The sequence below is a fragment of the Sinocyclocheilus anshuiensis genome, unplaced genomic scaffold (assembly GCF_001515605.1).
Source record: "Sinocyclocheilus anshuiensis isolate Anshui unplaced genomic scaffold, SAMN03320099.WGS_v1.1 scaffold739, whole genome shotgun sequence".
In the NCBI taxonomy this organism is placed as follows: Eukaryota; Metazoa; Chordata; class Actinopteri; order Cypriniformes; family Cyprinidae; genus Sinocyclocheilus; species Sinocyclocheilus anshuiensis.
Window position 1 is genome coordinate 1,137,023 of NW_015551105.1, and position 21,671 is coordinate 1,158,693.

The 21,671-nt window shown below is 36.3% G+C and overlaps 2 protein-coding genes across 2 annotated transcripts in view; one reads left to right on the forward strand and one right to left on the reverse strand.

Annotated features, from left to right (window-relative positions):
- serpini1 (serpin peptidase inhibitor, clade I (neuroserpin), member 1) overlaps positions 1-5,928 on the reverse strand; it is a 17,544-nt gene extending 11,616 nt beyond the window's left edge. Inside the window, exon 1 of the mRNA XM_016453042.1 lies at positions 5,729-5,928. The gene's annotated coding sequence lies outside the window, so the exon portion shown is untranslated. The remainder of the gene's footprint in view (positions 1-5,728) is intronic.
- A 260-nt stretch (positions 5,929-6,188) lies between these two features.
- On the forward strand, positions 6,189-20,366 carry LOC107662908 (programmed cell death protein 10-A-like). The gene is made up of 8 exons (XM_016453038.1): positions 6,189-6,326; positions 14,197-14,365; positions 15,388-15,441; positions 16,489-16,606; positions 17,216-17,342; positions 18,000-18,078; positions 18,947-19,029; positions 20,223-20,366. The coding sequence occupies exons 2-8, from the start codon at positions 14,276-14,278 to the stop codon at positions 20,302-20,304; spliced, it is 633 nt and encodes a 210-aa protein (XP_016308524.1). The 5' UTR covers positions 6,189-6,326; positions 14,197-14,275; the 3' UTR covers positions 20,305-20,366.
- Positions 20,367-21,671: the final 1,305 nt, after the last annotated feature.

A 21,671-nucleotide genomic window follows, 5' to 3' on the forward strand; every position in this document is an offset into this window, starting at 1 on the left:
GAAGAATTAACATTTTTAAAAGTCTCTTATGCTCACCAAGGCTGCATTTATTTGATCATAAATACAGTAAAAAGAGTAATATTGTGAAATATTAATACAATTTCAAATAACAGTTGTCAATAATATTATATTTAAATGTAATTTATTCCTGATGGCAAAGCAGCAGCCATGATGCCGGTCTTCAGGAGTATATATTTTTATATTTTTCTTATAATGTAAATTTATATAATTGCACATCATTTCTTGACAAATCAGAGCACAATTCGTGGTACTGACAAAAATCTGAGAAGCAGACATCTCCATTTGCTCTCCATTTAATCTCACTGCTGGCTAGAAGAAACAACTAAGGTATTACAGAGATCTCCAAGTTCATTTTTCTTTTCTAAGCAGAGCAAAGTTTTACATTTTTCATCTTTAATAAGGGAGGCAAATCAAAGCAAACAAACATGGCTTTCCATCAAGTTTGGAATGGAGCTCTTATTTCCCAAAGATGATCGTTCATTCATTCAGATGGATCTGTCATCATCAGAGCGAGAAACACAGTTGGTGGCACCAGAACACTCTATCCACATCCATCAGCCTTCTTTTTCCTGACAGGATGGCCCATATAGAGCAGAGCATGCTGGGTAAACTGCCATCTCTCTCCCCTCCTGGCTCCACAAGCCTCCAGAGGACAGACCCAGTGGTGCAGTGCTGTTTAGAAGGGGACACGGAGAAAGAGGACGGCGCGGAGCAGGATATGACTGCAGGTGAAATGTCGAGTGTACGTCGAGGAATTGAAATGAGACCAAATATTTATATGGAAAGCTGCAGAGGAGAAGACACACTAGTTGAGGAGTTAAAGAGCCATGCAGTGACAGCGCAGTGGTGTGGGAGCTCCACCGGAGACCAGAGAAGAGCAAGACATGGGTCAGCTTTAATTAAACTCTATTAAAGCGATCAACACCCACAGGAACCTGCTGAGCACTGTTGTACAAGACAAACCACTGTTAGCACTCTGATCTTCATCCTCAGATAGAGAATAGATGCAGAAAACTGAGCTAAACAGGTTTTTACAGTAGGCAAGCTCTCATCCTGCCAGCAGTCCTGTACCACCCAGGTCAACACATGGCAGCAGGCGTCTATCATTAGAGGGTTAGCATCTGGCTCGTCCCTGACAGCGTCGTGGCAGAGTAAGAGGCTTTAACTGCAGTATGTGTGTGATATGATCTCCTTCCGTCTGCACTGTCACAGCTGTCCAACAGCACTGCTCACTGCTGGAAAATAAACAAAGCCGGACCAAAAATCGCTGTCACCTTAGAGACCACCAGACTGCCACACATCTCTCTTTCCATCTGTCCAAGTCATTTGAAAGTCATTTCCATCTGACCTTTGCTTGCACTTTACCTTAAAGGAACAGTTCACCCAAAAATATAATTTCTGTCATCATTTACTCACCCTCAAATGCTTTTCAGCAAAAATCAAGCATTTAGCTCGCATACACTCTAAAAAAATGCTGGGTTAAATACAACCCAGTGCTGGGTAAAATAGGGACAAACCCAGCAATTGGGTGGTTTTGACCCAGCGGTTGGGTTAAATGTTTAAGCCAACCTTCTGGGTAGTAACCCAACCGCTGGGTCAAAACAGCCCAATTGCTGGGTTTCTATTATAACAACTTGTATGATGCTTTTTTACCGCTATGTGGTCATTATAAATTGTAGTATGCTACACTCTAAAAACTGCTGGGTTAAATACAACCCAGTGCTGGGTAAAATAGGGACAAACCCAGCAATTGGGTTGTTTTGACCCAGCGGTTGGGTTAAATGTTTAAGCCAACCTTCTGGGTAGTAACCCAACCGCTGGGTCAAAACAGCCCAATTGCTGGGTTTGTCCCTATTTTACCCAGCACTGGGTTGTATTTAACCCAGCAGTTTTTAGAGTGTAGCATACTACAATTTATAATGACCACATAGCGGTAAAAAAGCATCATACAAGTTGTTATAATAGCTATATTCCACATCTTGACCAAATAATACCTGTTCTTTAACATATATATCTTTGGTTCCACAGAAGAGAGGTTTGGAACGAGATGACTACAGAATTATCATTTTCAAGTGAGCTGATTCTTTAAAACAGCAGGTTACCTGAGTTTGGCTCTACGTCTTCCAGCAACACGGAGTTAAAAACCTTTTTTTATTCTTCCCGAGTTCAAAGGCAGAGTCACTTCCTCCATGTGCTGACGAGAGAAGACGTGACTCAGAAATGCAGACGTCCTTCAAAATCACCCCCCGAGAGGGCCAAACATTGACAAACCCAATTGTTCACAGGCTGCCAATGCTCAGACGCTTCAGATCTCCTCATCAACTCACACCAATTCAGTAAAGGCTTATCAGCAGCAGAGACAGCTATAATCAGCAATGCTTCTATATTGATTCATTGAAAAGTCCTCAAATTTAAACTACTTAATTAAAAAAAAAAAAAAAACTGGCTTCACTAGAGCTTACTGTTAAAAATAATGAAATAATAAATCAGATATTTTAAATATTTATAAAATGTACATTTAAATATGTAAAAAATGTATATTAAAAAATAGCCATAATAGAAACATGAAACTACTTAAAGTGCTAAAATAATATAGGTTCATAACAGCTTATTATTAAAAAGAATATTAAAATATAAAAAATATTTAAATATAATAAAACTATATTTCAAATATTTTTTAAATAACAAACATAAAACTACTTACTAAATAGTATTAAAATATGGGTTCACTAGAGCGTATTATTAAAAATAATTAAATAATAAATATTTGAATGTGTATACAATTTAAATATATTAATGTAATATTTAAATATAAATAAAAACATTACAAATATCTTTAAAATAACAAGCATAAAACTACTTACTAAATATTAAAATAGTATGGCTTCACTTCAGCTTATTATTAAAAACAATTAAATAAAAATAATATTATAAAATATTAATAACAAATATTACATTTAATTATAACCATATTTTTAAAATGTTAATTTTGACTGCACTTCATTTATATGCACAAAAGACTAGCATGATACAATTGCATCCCAACCTTAAAGATAACCAGACAATTTATGCAAGGATATCAGAGAAATTAGTCTCAGCATATATTAATATGTGCATTTAATAGCAATTAATTTTAAATGAATATATTGAATTCAAGGAAAGCAGCCTTAATGTTATACACGTATACACAGAAGCATATGTGATGAGCACATGTGAGTGTGATCTGCTCTTCCACAATTCATCCACACAATGGAGTGTGGATTTTGTGAATGTCCTTAGTATTCCTTAATATTTAGTATTGCACAAATCAAACGGATTTTTACTGATGGAATCTGATGATCTTCTTAGAAGCAGAGAAATAGTTGGTCCATGTTGGTCTGTTGTTCTGACCCAGTCTGCGTTTAGCAGATGCAGTTCACGGGCTTGACACATAATTGAACAGCGATCAATAACAGGAGCTTTGCATATGTTTAGAAAGGCCATCACAGATGCTCAAGCAACATGTTGTTCAGAGAGCAACAGTGAAGTTCAATATATTCTGCACACTTAGTGACACAGCCTTTGAGAGAACGCAGATGTTTTTAATACTCTTTATGCCATCTGTGCTGTTCTGAGGCCAAGAGACGAGTGTTAGCGGGAAGACACAACTCAGTCAGACCGGGAAAAAAAATCCCAATGAGCCAACTCATTTTTTATTAATTTTTATTATATTTGATATTTTTTTATTTTACTTTTTTTAAATATTAAATAAAACAATTTATATTTATCAGTAGAATTTTATAACACATAAAAAAATGTTGCTACATTTCTGGTTTTTTTTTAGTAGTTTGTTGGCTTGCCAGCTGTAAAAAACATATTTGGCTATATTGTATTGTAAACTTTAAAATATAATAAGAAAAACGTAAAAATCTTCTTAAAAAAATCACATACTAATCCTCCAGTGTTCTCAAACATTTAAAACATCAGACAAAACATCAATCAGATTAATTTAAATTATTAAAAAAGAATAAAATAAAATAATATTAAATTAAAATAAAATAAATTCAAGTCTTACAAAAATTGTTTGGACACAAAAATCTGCTATACCTATTTTAAAACTATTTTATCATCCACCATGCAAAATAAAATAAAATGTAAAAATCAAGTTATAGAAAAATTGCTTGTGAAAGTGTAATAAAATGTACAATTATTTTCTTAAAAAAAAAAATCACATACTAATCCAACAGTGTTCTCAAAAAAGTAAAACATCAGCCAAAGCATTGATCAAATAAATTTGTTTGGACATAAAAACCTACTATACCTATTTTACACATTTTATCATCCACCATGCAAAATAAAACAAAATAACATAACATAAAATAATAAAATTAAATAAAATGGTTAACCAAAGTTGAAGAAACCAAATGTTTTCTTCAATAAACAGTGTGATTTGAGATATTTTTTGCACAAACGATGCAGGTAGAGTTACAATCCTTTGGCTTATGGATTTTTTTTAACCATTAGTATGAGCAATATTAACCGATGCTTGTGTTATTCTCATCATTTTTTAGAAAACACATTGTGCAATATTGCATGTCTTGTGTTGCTAACTGTGTCAATACATTTGAGAAAGCACTTGAACTGTCACTGTTATTCATGCTTTCAAATGAATGGCACATGCACGCCTGCAAACCAGCAATCAATCTGGGAATCAATATCCACTGATTGGAGGTGACCACCAAGGAGTCCACATGTGTGTGTGTGTGTGTGTGTGTGTGTGCTAGACATGAAACGTGCTGCAATTCCATTCCAACTCCTTTGCACCTTCATGCAGCTTGTTTTTTTCACCGTTGCTTTCTAGTCTCCTCTCTTTCCTCATCCTTCTCTTATCGATCCCTTGCTTTCATTGCCTCCCTACTCAAACTGATTGCACTTTAACACCTCATTTTCCCTCCCCTCTCTTTCAGTGGCCTCCTCTGTCTGTCTCTCTCTCATATAGTCCACATTACACACGCTCTCCAGCACACCAAATCTCCACGTGAATGCGTCCCACAGAACAAACCAGCTATTTTACACCAGCAGGAGCGAGGGGGGTTTGGAAAGGAGGTGCGTTCTCCATTCTGCTCTCCTCGCGTGTCTCATCTACAGAAACATGAAATAGGATTTTCTTGCAGGAGATGATTTATGCATCCCCAAATACGCTTCCCCCACGCCCAGATGTGGGCATGCAACGCTGCCTGTGGTATCCATATTCAATACAAACATTTAAATAATTGAACCCAGGGTTTAAAAATAGAAAATGAAGATAAAGCCAAGAAAAACAAATGGTTGAATGATATTAAAATGTATATTTTCTTCAGCAAGGATTGTTCTGGTTTATGTTGATGTTTTTGGTTATTTCTACAAAATGAGATTGTTTTGTGCAGAATATATGTATGTGAATTATATGCAAAACTGCAAATGCCTATAATACAATTCTATGTTTTAAAGAAATGTTGTTGTGAATGTAAAATTTGAGCAGAAAAACATGACAGGAAGGTTAAATGGAAAATGTACAGACCCATCATCACTTGTTATTAAAGGACATTCACATCTGCACACCCTCTCTTGTAGAGAATAAGCCCATCATACCAGATATAACGTACTAATGAATTATAAAACTTGCAGAATACGTTTTGGATAGATGTCATTTGGATAACACGAATAAACGATACGTGATATCTCTTACCGTGAGATGTCAGAGAGATGCTGATGCTCCGAGATGCTGATGTTAAATCCTGCTCGTCTCTGGACCCTCACACACCTTTATTATGAGAAGCAGTCCAGCCCCTTTTCTCTTCTGATTGGTCAGGCTTAACGTTCGTTTTAAATTGCCATTATTTTTGACAGATTTTTTTTTTTTTTGTCTTTTATTTGTTACCTTACGCGTGCTAATTTTGTATTAAATTAATGTTGTTGCATTAAATAGAACATCTACAATAAATAAATAAATAATATTCAAACAGACGCCAGCCTTTTGACTGCACGTCGTGAGGTTAAAAAATAGCGGTTATGGGTGTTGCAGTTCTTTGTCAAGCTTCTGCGTGTCGCCTTGCACCGTTTGAGGTCTTCTAAAGGACTACAGAACGTCACACCTCGCGTCGTTCTATCCCTTAGCTGTTCGCTGATTGGCTCGCATTGCCACGTAGCCCCGCCCCTCCTTCTTTAGATTGGTCATGCAGAAAACTTCCGTCTTTAGCGAGCGATTCCACACAGAAAGGAAAATATTAAAAGGAGTTACCGAGCTAATCAGCAGTCAAATAAACATCTATACGAGCTTCACACAGGTAGGAGAGGCTGAAAACACACTTTTTAATTTTAACCTGTAATTGACGGTGTTCATTTCGCTGCGATTTCTATGAAAATAATTTGTTTGGGACTAGCAGTCACCTAGCTAGCAGAGACTTTAGCAATCCAGCTAATCAGACCCTCACAATAGATCAGAAACGAAGAAAAGTATTAATGTTTAAATTTGATTGATTATATGTTTTGTCCAATGCCAGGTAGCCCATCTCAGATCAGTATTTTCCAGGCTTCAAGCTCTAATAATGTAGAGTAAATCAGTTTTAAAGACAGCAGAAGTAGGCCTGCTGAAGACTAAGACCAAATTTAATCAGGTTTAGAATGACAAAATTTACCATGAAATAGCCTTTGAACTTATACCAATCAGTAATCAGAATCAGCTGTTATATCATTACAAATGCTGAAGCTTGATATCATAGATCTATTTCAGACCAGACATTAGAATCAGGCAGTTGTTACAGTTTCACTCAACTGCAGTTTTGATAAATAATGATGACGTCACATTTGGGTGTGAACCTGAAACATCTTGATATCTTGAATCAGTCTGGCAGTTGTTTACGGCGTTGGATTTGATACATGTTTTTATTTTTATTTTGTAGCTAAGCTGTCACTGAGTTTGTGTTTCTGTCGATCATCAGATCTCTCTTGTGAATGAAATAGATTTTTTTAAATGTTTTGATAACCCTCAAAATTGATATCCACTTGTATAAGAAGCAGATAAAGTTCAGTGTATAATGATCCGTTTATATTGTGTGAGAAAAATGGCTAGACTGATGGAAAATAGAAGGAAACCTGAGTTGCAGAAGATATACAGAATAATATCGAAACATTTTCATGGCATTTGTAGGTATTAACTCATTTCTAACTATTGATTATTGATCTTCGAAGATGTGTGTATAGATAAATAGATAGATAGATACAATTATTATTATTGCCATATATATAATCTTGAGTGGAAGAATTGTTTGTTTTTAATCACATTAGAAGAAATTCGCAAGGTTTTTGTTGGTGTGGAAAATGATTTGTTACATTTACATTTAGTCATTTAGCAGACGCTTTTTTCCAAAGCGACTTACAAATGAGGAATGACTCAAATGTCATTTCGACAAAATTATTTGTTGAATGACTACTTGAATAATTGTGTTGATTCATAACTGTAATATGTATTAAGCCCTGATTTGAGCCAGCTGGTCAACATCAGCTTGAAAAACCATCGTATTCTGACATGTTTAAAATCATATTTATTTATGAAAGGTGATTTTAGTGGTCAACTGATGTGTTTTTTCATTGTCTATAGAGCACAGTGGCTTACACAGTGGCAGTACTTATATGATTACAATAATGTGATGTACAAAAAAATACTGAAAGAAGTATTATTTACTCAAAGTTCACTAACGGAAATGCAACAGTGCAATAAACTAAAATGAAATATACTGTAGTCATTAGTGTTGGGTAGGGATGGGCGATATCTTATCGTTTGCGATATACCGGTAAAAATTCTCCGCACGATAAGAATTCGTCTTCCCGCAATAATAACGATAAAGTCTAGTTGTTGACATATTTCTGTGTGCGACTGTGTGGAGTGACGTGAAGGAAGGCGGACGTGAAATTGAGGAGCTCCTTCTACAATCTGGAACAGGTTTGGATAGGGCTGTACAGTGTGACCACAGATACCATATATTTTGTGCAATCGCATGTTTATTGTCTTTAGGGATGCAGCGATTAACCGGTTTCGCAATTAACCGCGCTTTAAAACGTCACGGTTAATTAATCGTAAAGGTTCCGCTAAACCGAGTGTTTCTATTACACGGAATGGAACTGTTGCAGCTTGCGCAAAACGAAAAAAGTTACACTAGCGGTGCACCAGCTTAAAATGACGTGCTTATCAGAGGCACGGAGGCTACTACATGCATTAGATGAACTGACAGAGGGACCAAACAGCGAAGCTTTATTTCCACCAGAGAAATGCTTGTCGATAGTGTGGGACCATTTTGGGTACACCAAGAATGACCAGGGTGTCATTTAAAATAATCGTCATAATCGTAAAACCGTGATTATTCCTCAGACAATAATAGTACCAACAAAATCTATAATCGTTGCATCCCTAATTGTCTTCAGGTTTCCTGAGTTAAAATGTCTTTATCTGCGTTTTATTCAGCTACAGCGATCACTGGATACTTCTTCCTGGAGCATTAATTTCCTGGAGCATTACTTCTACTATGAATATGTGGAGTTTCTGCTCAAGGGTGCCCTCCGGCTTCCAGTATTAATTAAACAGTCATTACATTACGTGTGTACTCAGTAATGCTCACAACACCCTATTTTGGGTAAAAATAGGAAAGATAATACTTTTCTCTAAAGCAGTGGTCCCAACCCGTCGATCGCGATCTATCAATTCTATCTATCTTTTTCTATCAATTCTTCAATAGGTAGATCTTGTCTTTCATAAAGACCGAGGTCAGGGATCTTGGGCCTAAAAGGGTTGGTGACCACTGCTCTAAAGAAACATCACGTTAAATCAATCGGTGCCAATTTTCGGTACCTAAGAACGCATCTGGGCGCATACGCTACAGAGAAGGAAAGAGAAACCCTGTGACGTGAGGTCAACCCTGCAACTCGTTCAAACAACACACAGGGCAAGCCGAAATTTTCTGAAGTGTGGTTACATTTCTAGGACCATATGGTTTCTGCAAAAACGCGGATGGGATCATGGAGTCCATTCATAAAAACGTAATTTACTCTATTGCGCGGAATGCCATGGAATTCGTCAATTTTGGACGAATAAATCAAATAACATGTAACAGAACTATAATACTCTTGTATTACTTTTGTACAGTATATTGTACATATTTAAATATTCAATTTTCTATTAAATTTAAATAGAACAATTAAATGATAAAAATAAATATTACAACCAGATGAATCACTTAATTGTAGAAAAAATAATACAATTATTAGCCTATTAAAAAAATGTTTTAAAGGAATATTCACACAATTTTTCTTCCATGTATTAATTTCAACAGTAAACCTCAGTTTGTTTGCCAAAAAATAAAAGGGTTTAATTTTCATTTGATATATCGTTATCGCAATAAATATCAGAAATTATCGTGATATATTTTAAAGCCCATATCGCCCATCCCTATACCCAACCCTAAAGCCCCATTCACATTAGCAGCGACTTTTGTCTAGTGGGCGTTCTCAATACTGGTTGCCTTGACAGCGAATCAGGTTTCTTGCCGCTAAGTACAAACATTTTGGAGGCAAAAGACTAAATATAATCTAAATTAATTTTAGATTATAGAGCCTACTTTCTTCCATTGCGCATGTTTATCTATGACGTGAGAGGAGAATGATCACATGAGCTCTACCGTCTTCTTTCCTATTGGCTGTCGCTCCCGAAAGTCGCTATTCATTTGCATAAAGTTGAAGGATTCTGAACTTTGTCGCGTCGCTGGACACGCCCCATCCGGTCACCAACGGCCGCTGTCGCTCACTGTCGCTCGTGTCGCCGGAAATTGCCAGCTCTCCATTGAAATGAATGGGATTGTGTCACTTTGCCGTTGCGTGTCGCTTGTAGTGTGAACGGGGCTTAATAGTCATGCATAGCTGCTTAATTTCATAATGCTGTGGTTTATTAAGTGGCAGAATTTTCCCTTACTTGACAGTGAATATGTTGACTCACTTTCTCTAGCTTAATTAATCTCTCATGTATTTATAAGGTAAAAATGTAGTATAGGTGGATTTAATTCAAGATTCACCTGCGTTAGGGCGTTACCCGTTTCAGTGCCAGGGTCAAACTCTGACTAGAGACACTACAGGAATCAGGTGTTGGTTGGCCTTTGTCAGGAGGAAAAAGGTGAGTCATTATAATGCATATGTAACCTGGCAACCGTGTTTTATAAGAGGAGTGCTGGTATTTCCAACCATAGTCCTGCTCTATGTGACGACGTCACAGAGATCCCTGTGAATGTCACCCAGATAAGGCCGCCTCCCACCGCGGGGCCAAAGGCCTTCCGATCAGGTGGAAATGACTCACGGCCTCCTGTCCATTAGTCTGAATCGACAGCATTGAGATAAGCGTGCCTCACTTTCAGCGGTTTGTAATGTTCCTTGTAGCTTGAGAGGAACTGTGACCTTCTGCAGATAACAACAAGCGCTATTGTTTCACACGTGTTGGGTGAAGGAATAAACACTTTGGCATGTTGTTGTGGATGTTGAGAAGAAATAAGGTGACTTAAGGCCTGTTCACACCAAAGCTATAAAGATAACTGTAACTATAAAGATTCATAATCGTTCTAGTTAGGGCTGTGCAATTAATCGAAAAATGGTTTCGATTTCGGCCTCCAACAATTATGAAAATACAATAATCTAGATAAAACAATTATTGCGCCCCATTCCGCCCCCTTTCCAGCGGTGCGCTTTCGCTCCTCCATAAAAGCCTAATTTCACATGCAAATCAGTATAATCATGTAACGTGACTTTTGCAAAGTGGGATGTGCTTGATTTGTTTAAGTGTATTAAATTTATTCATGTTTTTAAAAGTGCAAAAGAGAACTTGCGATGAAAAATGTGTCAAAATGCGGCTCTTAGTGTTTATTCACGTAAACCTTCGTCGGTCATGTAATAAATGAACATAAACAGTTGAGAATGAAAATATGTATGTAACAGTAAATTGACAAATTCAAAATCACACACTGCTTTTGAGTGAAGGACTTTTGAAGCTTTAATAAGAAACAAAGAAAGTTTAATTCTTACCCAGACTATGCCATTTTATTTTACGTTTGGTTATTAATTTCTGTTAACTGAATACTTAAGACTTGCATAAAAAAACCTTAAAGCACAGTTTGTTTCATTTGTATTTTTTTATTCTATTGCATTTGTCCTTGGCTTTTTTTTTACTGACAGTTTAATTAATTTCTATAAATTGAGGACTTTTTTGTTTGTTTGTTACTAATACCAGCTACCCTAATACTCTGCTGTGGTATTGAGAATTGTGAAATTTCTCTGGTCTCTAAAATGTAGGTGTCATAGCAACCTTATTTACATAAAATATATATTTGATATATATCATTATCTTTAAATAAATCTTTCATATAAAGTTTTGGTCATATGGCCCACTAATAATCGTTTTAAATAATCGTGAAGACTATGTTTGTTTGTTACTAATACCAGCTACCCTAATACTCTGCTGTGGTATTGAGAATTGTGAAATTTCTCTGGTCTCTAAAATGTAGGTGTCATAGCAACCTTATTTACATAAAATATATATTTATTATATGTCACTATCCTTATATAAATCACTCATATCAAGTTTTGGTCATATAGCCCACTCATAATCGTGTTAAATAATCGTGATTACAATATTGACCAAAATAATCGTTATTATGATTTTTGCCATAATCGAGCAGCCCTAGTTCTAGTCCTATGCGAACTGGGAAATCCATACTTCAGCTATAATGATAATCAAATTTAGGAACAATATTGTCGGAATCCTTTTTAAAAAAACTGATTTCTTTTTTTTTTTTTTTTTTTTTTTTTCAGCTGATGAATATTAAAAACAATTACAGCCAATCAGAATTAACTCAAGCATTTAAAGAGGCAGAAGACAAATCTGCATCTCATGCTTATAATAAACAAAACATTATCATACAGTGGGATGGATCTTGTTGTGTGAACAAGCCTTTATTTGTTGCATTTTCCTTATAATGTTGTAAAAAATTTACTATATACTGTACTATTATATATCGATATTATAAATAAATATTTTTCATATAAAATAAATATTTTGGAATCTAAAATCGCTTGTGTTCCAAATTTGAAGTTGTTATTACAAAAATTGAGTTTCTTGTAACATTTTCTTTAGGGTGCTTTACCAAAATTGGATTTTTTGGAATGCATTTTCCTGTCACAGTATTACTTCTATCACAAAATATTCACCAAATATGAAACTTTGAGAACTCTCTGAAAATATGTTTTGCCAAGATTAGAAAAATATTTGATTATAAAATATTGTATTTTTGTAATTCTTTTTTTTTTCAATTTTGTAATATGACTCTTAACATCGCCCACTGGGGGAGGAGAATAAGCGCACACCATAACTACAATGGTAACGACACTGATGTTGGAACCATTTTCAGAACAATTTTTTCTAGCTAATGAATGGTTAAAAACATTGACAGCCAATCAGAATCCACTTGAGAATTTAAATCGGCAGACGACAAAACTGCAGCACGTACTTATAATAAGCCGAACATTCTCATACGTTAGTGTGGATGCTAATTTATTACCGTTCTTTAGGGCTGGGACTAGTGTTGTCACGGTACCAAAATTTCAGTATTCGGTACAATACCAGTGAAAATCCACTGTTCTCTGTACCAATTACGGTACCAAAGCAAAACACAAAAACATGCTAATTAAAAAATTTGACTATATTTTCATTTAATCCAAACTGTGTACATATTTAATTTTAAAGGGCTTTTAAAACCTTCTAGAGTTATTCAGCCAAGAATAACAACTAAGTTAGCTAAAAAAAAAAAAGCCCAGAACTGCTTTTCTGACTGATATGACACAAACAATGTTAACCATTTGTACATTCTCTAACACGCCTATTTTAGATTCACAATTCATTTAAAAGCCTCTGGTGTGTAAAAATAGTAAATATCATCATGTCCTCCTGTTTTTTAACCCTAATAAAAGTTATAGGAGCATTAAATAGTTAATAAAGAAACTTCATTCTAATGCTCATTATATTAGTGTTAGCTGCGCTTATGTTAACGATTAACTACTCTAATAACAGCGACTTGGTACCGAAGTACCGGGTCTTTTGACAACACTAGCTGGGACAATAAATCGATGCATCACGATTCGTGGAATGATTCTGAGATTTTCGGAATGCATCGTGATTCTCTTTCAAATCGATTCTGAGCTTAGTTTTTAACAGCAGATGGTGCTCTAGGCTAGTTTTTAACCGCACATTCAAATACTCACAAAGAAGAGTGCTTGTGCGTTCGGCTGAGTAATGTAAGTGGTTAAATGTACTTGCACATTGGCTTTTATGCTTTTATGATGTGAGATTAATGTAAACAGCCCACTGTGTGAACATCCTTGTAATTCGCTTCAACCTTTTCGAACTTTATGAATGATTATTGTAGGTGCAAGTGGTGCGTGTGTAAGGAACTGGAAGCAAGCAGAATACGGCTATTTCTAAAGCACGCAGTGCCATCTGCTGTTAAGAGATTAATGTAAACACAGCCCACTGTGAACATCCTTGTAATTCGCTTCAAACTTTTCAAACTTTATGAATGATTATTTAAATGGTGCGTGTGTAAGGAACTGGAAGCAAGCAGAATTCGGCTATTTCTAAAGTACGCAGTGCCATCTGCTGTTAAAAACTAAGCTCAGAATCGATTCAAGAGAGAATCGCGATGCCTTCGGAAACTCTCAGAATCGATGCAGAATCATTTCTCGATTCGCGTTGCATTGATTTATTGTCCCAGCCCTACCGTTCTGTGTGTGAATGGGTCTTTATTTGCTGTTTTTATATTTAGTTATGTCTACTTAAGATTTTCCTTGCAATCATTATTGTCTTTGGTCCGTACAACTCGATAAGGCTAATTTAAAATCGAACTATAAGGCATGGGCTCACAGTCTCGGAAACAGCCTTTATTTTTCTTGCACTGGCCACGTGTCTCATTCCTTTAGTCTTGAGGGGCCTAAATCTCACCGAAAACTTGGCGCTTTCCCATGGCTATCACGTCTACCTTTTGAACGCAGGTTGAAAATGTCATTTCCTTACCTGTGAAATGAAATCCCGCTACCCTTTTATAATCTCTTCCTCATTGGGGTTTCTTTCAGCGATTGTCTGGGCCACCCTCATCGCGAGCCCCCAGGAGTGAATGACGCTCCCCCCATCCCTTCCCGCGCCCTGACGAGGATGACAATGGAAGAGATGAAGAATGAAGCGGACGCGACCTCGATGGTATCCATGACGCTCTACGCCGTGATGTACCCTGTCTTCAATGAGGTACGGTGGTCAGTCCCCGGTAGGAGAGAGTTCAGTAATGGTTGTGTTGACACAAACTGAACAGATGCAAATGATTCACACCCATATGCTCAGGAAGGACTACACACACAGTCGCACTGCTCTCGGTTGTTATACTGAGAAGACTAGTTCTGGTTGTTTTAACATTATTTTAACAGACTGAACGATAATAGGATAACTGAAGTTGTCATTTAGCTTCACAATGATATGAGGATTGTATCAGCATTGAAAAGTGAATAACTAAAAGAAGGAACTTGAAGCTAGCTTGGCCTTGTAAAAATGGGGGGGAAAATTATATATATATTTATGTATGCTATGTATTTAGCTTCTTTGTTTGTAACTTTAGTAACATTTTGTAGTATCACTATTTTCTTTTAGGTTTATACTGTATATATTGGTTTTTTTTGTGTCAAAATTCTAAGATATGCACCTTAAATTTCTAAAATGTTTTAGTTACTAGATTGTTACACAACCGTTCAAAAATGGAGGGTTGGTAAGATTTCTTTTTATGTTTTTTCAAGAAGTCTTTTATGCTCACCAAGGTTGCATTTATTTGATTAAAAATGCAGTAAAAACAGTAATATTGAGAAATATTATTACAATTTGAAATAACCATTTTCCGTTGTAATATATTTTCAAATGTCATTTATTCCTGTGATGTAAAGCTGAATTTTCAGCATCATTACTCCAGTCTTCAGTGTCACATGATCCTTCAGAAATCATTCTAACATGCTGATTTGCTGCTCAAGAAAAATGTTATTTTAAAATAGAAATCTTTTGTAACATTTCATCTTCATACATATGAGCACAGTTAACACAGCCTATTTATGCTTCTGTGGGTTAATTTATGTTTCTATTTAATTAGAGGCAAAATCTTCACCTACAACCAACTATATTTCCATTTTAATGTGGTGATAATGACTGTGTGTAATGTGTGCAACACTAAAAGCAAACAGCCCGCTTCATCTTGCAGTAAATTAAAATGGCTTTTGTGTGTCTTACAGCTGGAGAGAGTAAATCTGTCTGCGGCACAGACTCTGAGAGCAGCTTTCATAAAAGTGAGTAAATATGACGTGATTCAGTCAGTATCGTTTCTTCAGCTTGATTTTTATTTTTTTTAATGTGTCAGAAAATCAAAATAATTTCATCTACATCAAGTAGAAATCAAAATGGATCCCATTTACTTGTTCCTGGATTCATCAGTGCTTGTTATTCCAGAGAAAGAATATATATTCATAATCTTTTTTCATAATGTAGTAACTGCTCCACCTCTGAAACGACTCCTTTTCTGCTGATATTCCTTTTCTGTTAGTCAGAGGTCAAATAGCTATATAGGCAGTAGTTTCTATTTTCCTTGATCTCTTGGAAGAAGAGTTCTAAAGGTGGAATCTAAACCGCAAAAGGAGGGTCATTTGGAAATTGTCATTTTATTGACATATTTTCAAAGCATTTGCATATTACGGCCAATTTTACATGTCATATTCAGCAACTTTGCCTATCCCGATGCACCTGATCATAGCAGAGGCCATTTGCATATAAAGATAACATTTTAAACACACTGTAACAAAACATCCGCTTTTATTATAAGGACCAGAGAAAGTTAGTCATGAGTACCAGTTTTTGGTTTATCGTGAAAACCTTGACTAACATTATAAATGGATCACAGGAGAGGAAAAGATGCTACAAAAGTGCAGTTCCAGTTTTGATTAGGAGTCTTCTGGGGTTTTTTTTCTTCGTCTTTCCTGAAATATCTCACTTACCATGAGATTTCAGCAAGAAAATCATAGTTTTTCTAGCGTGGGTTGCTTTTGCTGTCTCAGCAGCCCCATTTCCATTCATGGATTTGTAATATTGTTGTGTAACAGTCATATAAATCATAATATTAGAAGACAAATCATGAAAGCACTTTGACATTATCATTTTTCTTTTCCAAGTAGTAGTAATATACATAGAATATTGATTAAAAGTCAATATTTAATCAAATGAAACGATCTCTAAAGTTTGAAGATATGAAAAGTTTGAAATATTGATTGCTTTCCTCTTCATAATTCAGCACACCTGTGGTTGTGTTGGACTGACTTGTGCTCTGGGTTTGTTCATGTCAGGCAGAAAAGGAGAACCCGGGACTGACTCAGGATATTATCATGAAAATTCTGGAGAAGAAGAACGTGGAGATCAACTTCACCGAGTCTTTATTACGCTTGGCTGCCGACGATGTTGAGGGTGTGTATGATTTTCCACGTTTTCGAAGAGGGAAGGAACAGTCTGGTTTGCAATGCAAAGTGTTGTTAACGTTGTGGCCTCGTGCCTCTAGGGGGAGCTGTTTCCTCATGAATTAAACCACCCTGGTAATGACTGGAATGTATTTTCCCTCATAATTTAATTTTGTGCTTTTTGCAAGTGTTTTTGACATGTTCAGATTTATACTGCTAATGAATGCGCAGCCACGCACCGGGTTTCCGGATAATGCTCATTTGTGTTGATTTGAAATGTAAAGAATAATAAATGTACTTCCAAATTTAATCCAAGCCCATAGGAAAATCCTCATTTGATCTTCCTTCTGTAATCTATCCTTGTATACGCTGTGTTTGTGAGGTGCCTGACTGTGTTACCATACTTTACAGGATTATATAGAAGTTTCTTCACTTTTGTTCAGGGGAACGCATTACGGTTTCTCTGATGGTTGTCAATCATGGTTGGCCATTAAAAGTAGTTAAAAGTTCCATTATGTCTTTAAGTGCATCGCATGTTAATGGCAGGCTATTAGAGGCAAGTCATCTGTTGTTGACGTGGTGACTGAGTGTTTCCTGTGGGCGTGTACTTTGTGTGCAGAGTACATGATTGACAGGCCTGAGCGGGAGTTCCAGGACCTGAATGAAAGAGCTCGCGCTCTGAAACAGATCCTCAGCAAAATCCCTGACGAAATCAACGACCGAGTCCGTTTCCTGCAGACAATCAAGTGAGAGCGTTTTTATGCCCACAAATACTCACAAAAAATTTCACTTACCTTTATTTTTCCCCTTTGCGTCATGGTTTGCCTTTCATTACATCAGTTTTGACATGTGCACATGCCCTGACAGAGTTTCTGTAATATTTGAAGTCAATATTTGACATCTGGTTAATTTTTCACTCAGCAATTTCTGACAGTTTTAAAATCTTTATAATTTTGACAGTTGTATGTAGTCTATCAGCGGATCCCTAATATATCTGCTCATTGACGGATCCGCTGATAGACGTGGCTCTCGTGTGTATCTGTTTAAGCGCTCGGTGAAGAGTGTGAAGTAATGATCATTGTAGCCAATCACAGACATATCTTTTGAGCGTATGAGCACAATGGCCAATCAGAGGTGTTTAAGAATCCTCTCAACAGTGCTCAAAATGCTAGTGGGAAATGCTGGCATCGTCATATTTTTTACATTTCAGTACAGACTAGTTTTGACAACCCTAGTTGTTTGTGAAAACAGTAACAGTTAACATTAACAGTAAAATCTTGTGTATTCACCACTATTATTTTCCTTGCTCAATGTCATAAATATGGCTAATAAAAAGCATAAAACGTCACATGACTGAGACATTCATACAGTATTTCTGATATGTTTTTAATTGGTTTTCACAGAGATATAGCCAGTGCCATAAAAGAACTACTGGACACAGTGAACAACGTCTTTAAGAAATACCAGTACCAGAACAGAAGGGTAAGTGACCCCACACACACACCCACTAGGGTTGGGCGATGTCTACAAATTTGGCATCGGACGATGTCTACAGTGAAACATCGAGATGGACGATGACGTGAATCCTTATAAGGGAAAACAACTAACGATTCCTAACACCGTGTCTACACCGGATGCGAGCGGTGCGGCGTGACAAAATACTATAGAACCACTGATCTATAATAGAGATTAATTATATATAGATCAGTCAATAGAACACATTATAATCAGTGATGCTGTCTACACTGGTCACTGTCTATACCGGCGCAACATCGTGAAGTCTATCAGCCATCGGCGATGGACGATGGCATCGTTTATCGGCCCAACCCTAACACCCACACACGCGTGCAGTCCGTATACTGTATAACATCAACGTGCTGACACAAATTTCAAATGATTTTCAACGGTCGCTTTGTCATGTCCAGTATAGACAGTCTTTAGCTGATGCGGCACGACACGACAACTGTCCCGTCCGGTGTAGACACGGTGTAAGGAGAGATGACTGAGGATGATGGCGAATGATTAGCAGATCCTTAGTACCACTGACAAACATATAATCTTGTAAAGTGTGTTACAAGTACTGCCGCTCCATAGTATAAACAGAGTACGTGCGATCGCGAATCTTGAAAGTGCTAGTGAAACTAAAAAGCGATCGTGCATTCAAAGGGGGGGGGGAATCACGATACCGGCGCAACATCGTGAAGTCTATCAGCCATCGGCGATGGACGATGGCATCGTTTATCGGCCCAACCCTAACACCCACACACGCGTGCAGTCCGTATACTGTATAACATCATCTCTATCCCTCACTTACTGAAGGAAGAAATTAAAATGGCTTTGTGTTTTCCAGGCACTTGAGCATCAGAAGAAAGAGTTTGTGAAGCACTCAAAAAGCTTCAGTGACACTCTGAAAACATACTTCAAAGACGGAAAGTATGGAAGTTTTAAGAATTACCTAATTATCTTCACCTTTATTATTTGCATTTTTTCTTTGCAAAAAAGCTTTTTCATATTTGTAATGGAAAGTTCTTGGAAGAAAGTTTGTCAACACAACAGAAACATAGTAAATGGAATTTGATTTGGAAATTAAATAACAAATCCATAGGTGAGGCTTCAGATAAGCAGTGTTGTGGTTTTAATGATCTGTTATGAACTAAATAACATAATAATGCTTAATAAGTTTAATGATTCTTTTTTATTGACAACCAGCTTCAACATAATTCATTATTTTGTTGCATTTGACATTATTTTCCATAAAACCATGGAGAAATGTGGCATATTAAAGTAAAAAATATAACTTGAGTACCTTGTGGACATGTATGCATTTGATAACATAAATGATAGAATTCAAAAGTTTGGGCTCTATAAGATTTTTTAAAAATGTTTTTGAAGAAGGGTGCATTTATTTGATAAAAAATGCAATAAGCGGTAATAATGTAAAATATTATTTGAATTTAAAAACCTGTTTTAATTTAAATGTATTTTAAAATGTAATTTATTGCTGTGATCAAAGCTGAATTTTCAGCATCATTACTCCAGTCTTCAGTGTCACATGATCCTTCAGAAATCATTCCAATATGCTGATTTGCTGCTCAGGAAACATTTATTATTATCAATATTAAAAACCGTTGTGCTGCTTCATATATTTGTGGAAACTGTGATCTGTTTTTTGATGTTTTGATGAATAGAAAGTTCGAAAGAACAGCATTTATGAAATAGAACTTCTGTAACATAAATGTCATTACTGACATATTTAATCAATTTAATGCATCTTTGCACAAAAAAAAATCTTATTGACAAACTTTTGAACAATAGTGTATATTATTATGATTGCATGACTTTAAAAGTTATAATCTTTTTAGAGCAGAGGAGAAAATGATGACAATGGTTTATGAACTCGTAATATGTGTACTTTTTGTCCTTCTATCGTTTGGAAAATGGGCATTTCACCCACACACAGCACTTTTTGGTATTTTTCAGCTCATTTTGAATGAAGTGTTAACCTAAACCAGGTCTTTGCCTGAAGAACCCTGGAATTTCATTGCATAGCGTTTGTGATTTCGTCTACATCATTAATATGTGTTCAGATGTAATTTATATTCCTTCCCTCTCCACCTTTGTTCCAGGGCAATAAATGTGTTTACCAGTGCCAACCGGCTCATCCACCAAACCAACTTGATACTGCAGACCTTCAAAACTGTCGCGTAGGAGTCATAGAAGTGTTTTTTTTTTTTTAATAACCTTTATATAAACAATGTAAAAAAAAAAAATCCTTTGGACTGTAATTTATGAACACTTAAGGCAGGATGGCTTCTATTATGGTTTCTAACCCCATCTAACTCTAATCTTCATGAGCTGGAGTGACCGCCCAGAGTTTCTCATATCCTGAGCTTTAGAGTCACGCTATTGCTGTGGAGATGCTCTCGCTTGCTTTCTCCCTCTGTCTCGCTTCCGACGTGTTTTCGTTCTGTCCGGTCAGTTCAACAGAAAGCCAAATGCCCGGGGGCCTTAACGGGACGGGACACGGGGCGTCCAGACTTGCTTGTAAATGCTGGGGTTTAGCAGTCTCCTCTGATGCTTTGAACTTGAATGAGAGATGTATATTTAATAGATATTTGGTAACAGAATTGTTCAAATAAACACCGCACATGTCAAACTCAAGTTTTTTGGGGGTTTTACTTTCTTTTTTTTATGTTTCGGCCCCATTTCAGCCTGAAGATATACTAAGGTAAGCATCACTATTATTATAGCTCATACTTTGGGTTAAAAGCCCTAACCTCAAGTATTAAACTTTGGTTGCACATGGGGCATAATTGACAATGCGGTCATGCTAATAACTTGGGGGAAAAAATGCACAAAAATGAAGTTTTTGTCTTGTTTTGTCTTTTACTGAATTGAAACTTGAATTGATTTTAGAGTTCTAACCAAACTAAAGCAAACTTTAAAAGTCTCATGTAGGTTTTTAAATTGCTGTTTTATAGTATTTTAACTTGTTACTCGCCCATGAAAAAAGCCAAGGAAGCTGGCATGATGTTAAAACACCAAGCAACCATTCGGCTGCTAGTTTTGGACAAGTTGTCACTGTACTTGTCACCACAGGCGGAGGGTGAACTAACTCCAGGGTAAGGCTAAAAGCAGCCAAATGTATTAAACATCATAAACTCGTCTTTTTAGGCAAGAACCAGACATGGGTGTCATGTAGGTAAAAAAAAAAAAGTTGAATGGGACTGAATTTCTATTTAACGTGATTACAATTTAATAAAAACGTTAGAAATTGATAATTACATAACGTTTCCTTTCCATGGTTATTCAAACAGCGAATAAATTATATATAGAAAGTGAAATTATCACTAACATTGATCTACTGCGAGTTTAAGCACTCTAAAAAAAATAAAAAAACTGATGAGAGAATTCGCAAGAGTCCGGAATTCAGGCAGCGAACGAGCGCGCACTCAACATAACTGATGAGTTTGAACGATGACTCATCTGAACGCCTCTGATTGGCCATTGCATTCCTAAGCTCAACAGAATTGTGTGTGATTGGTTAAAATGCGTAACACTGTAAAAACGCCTAA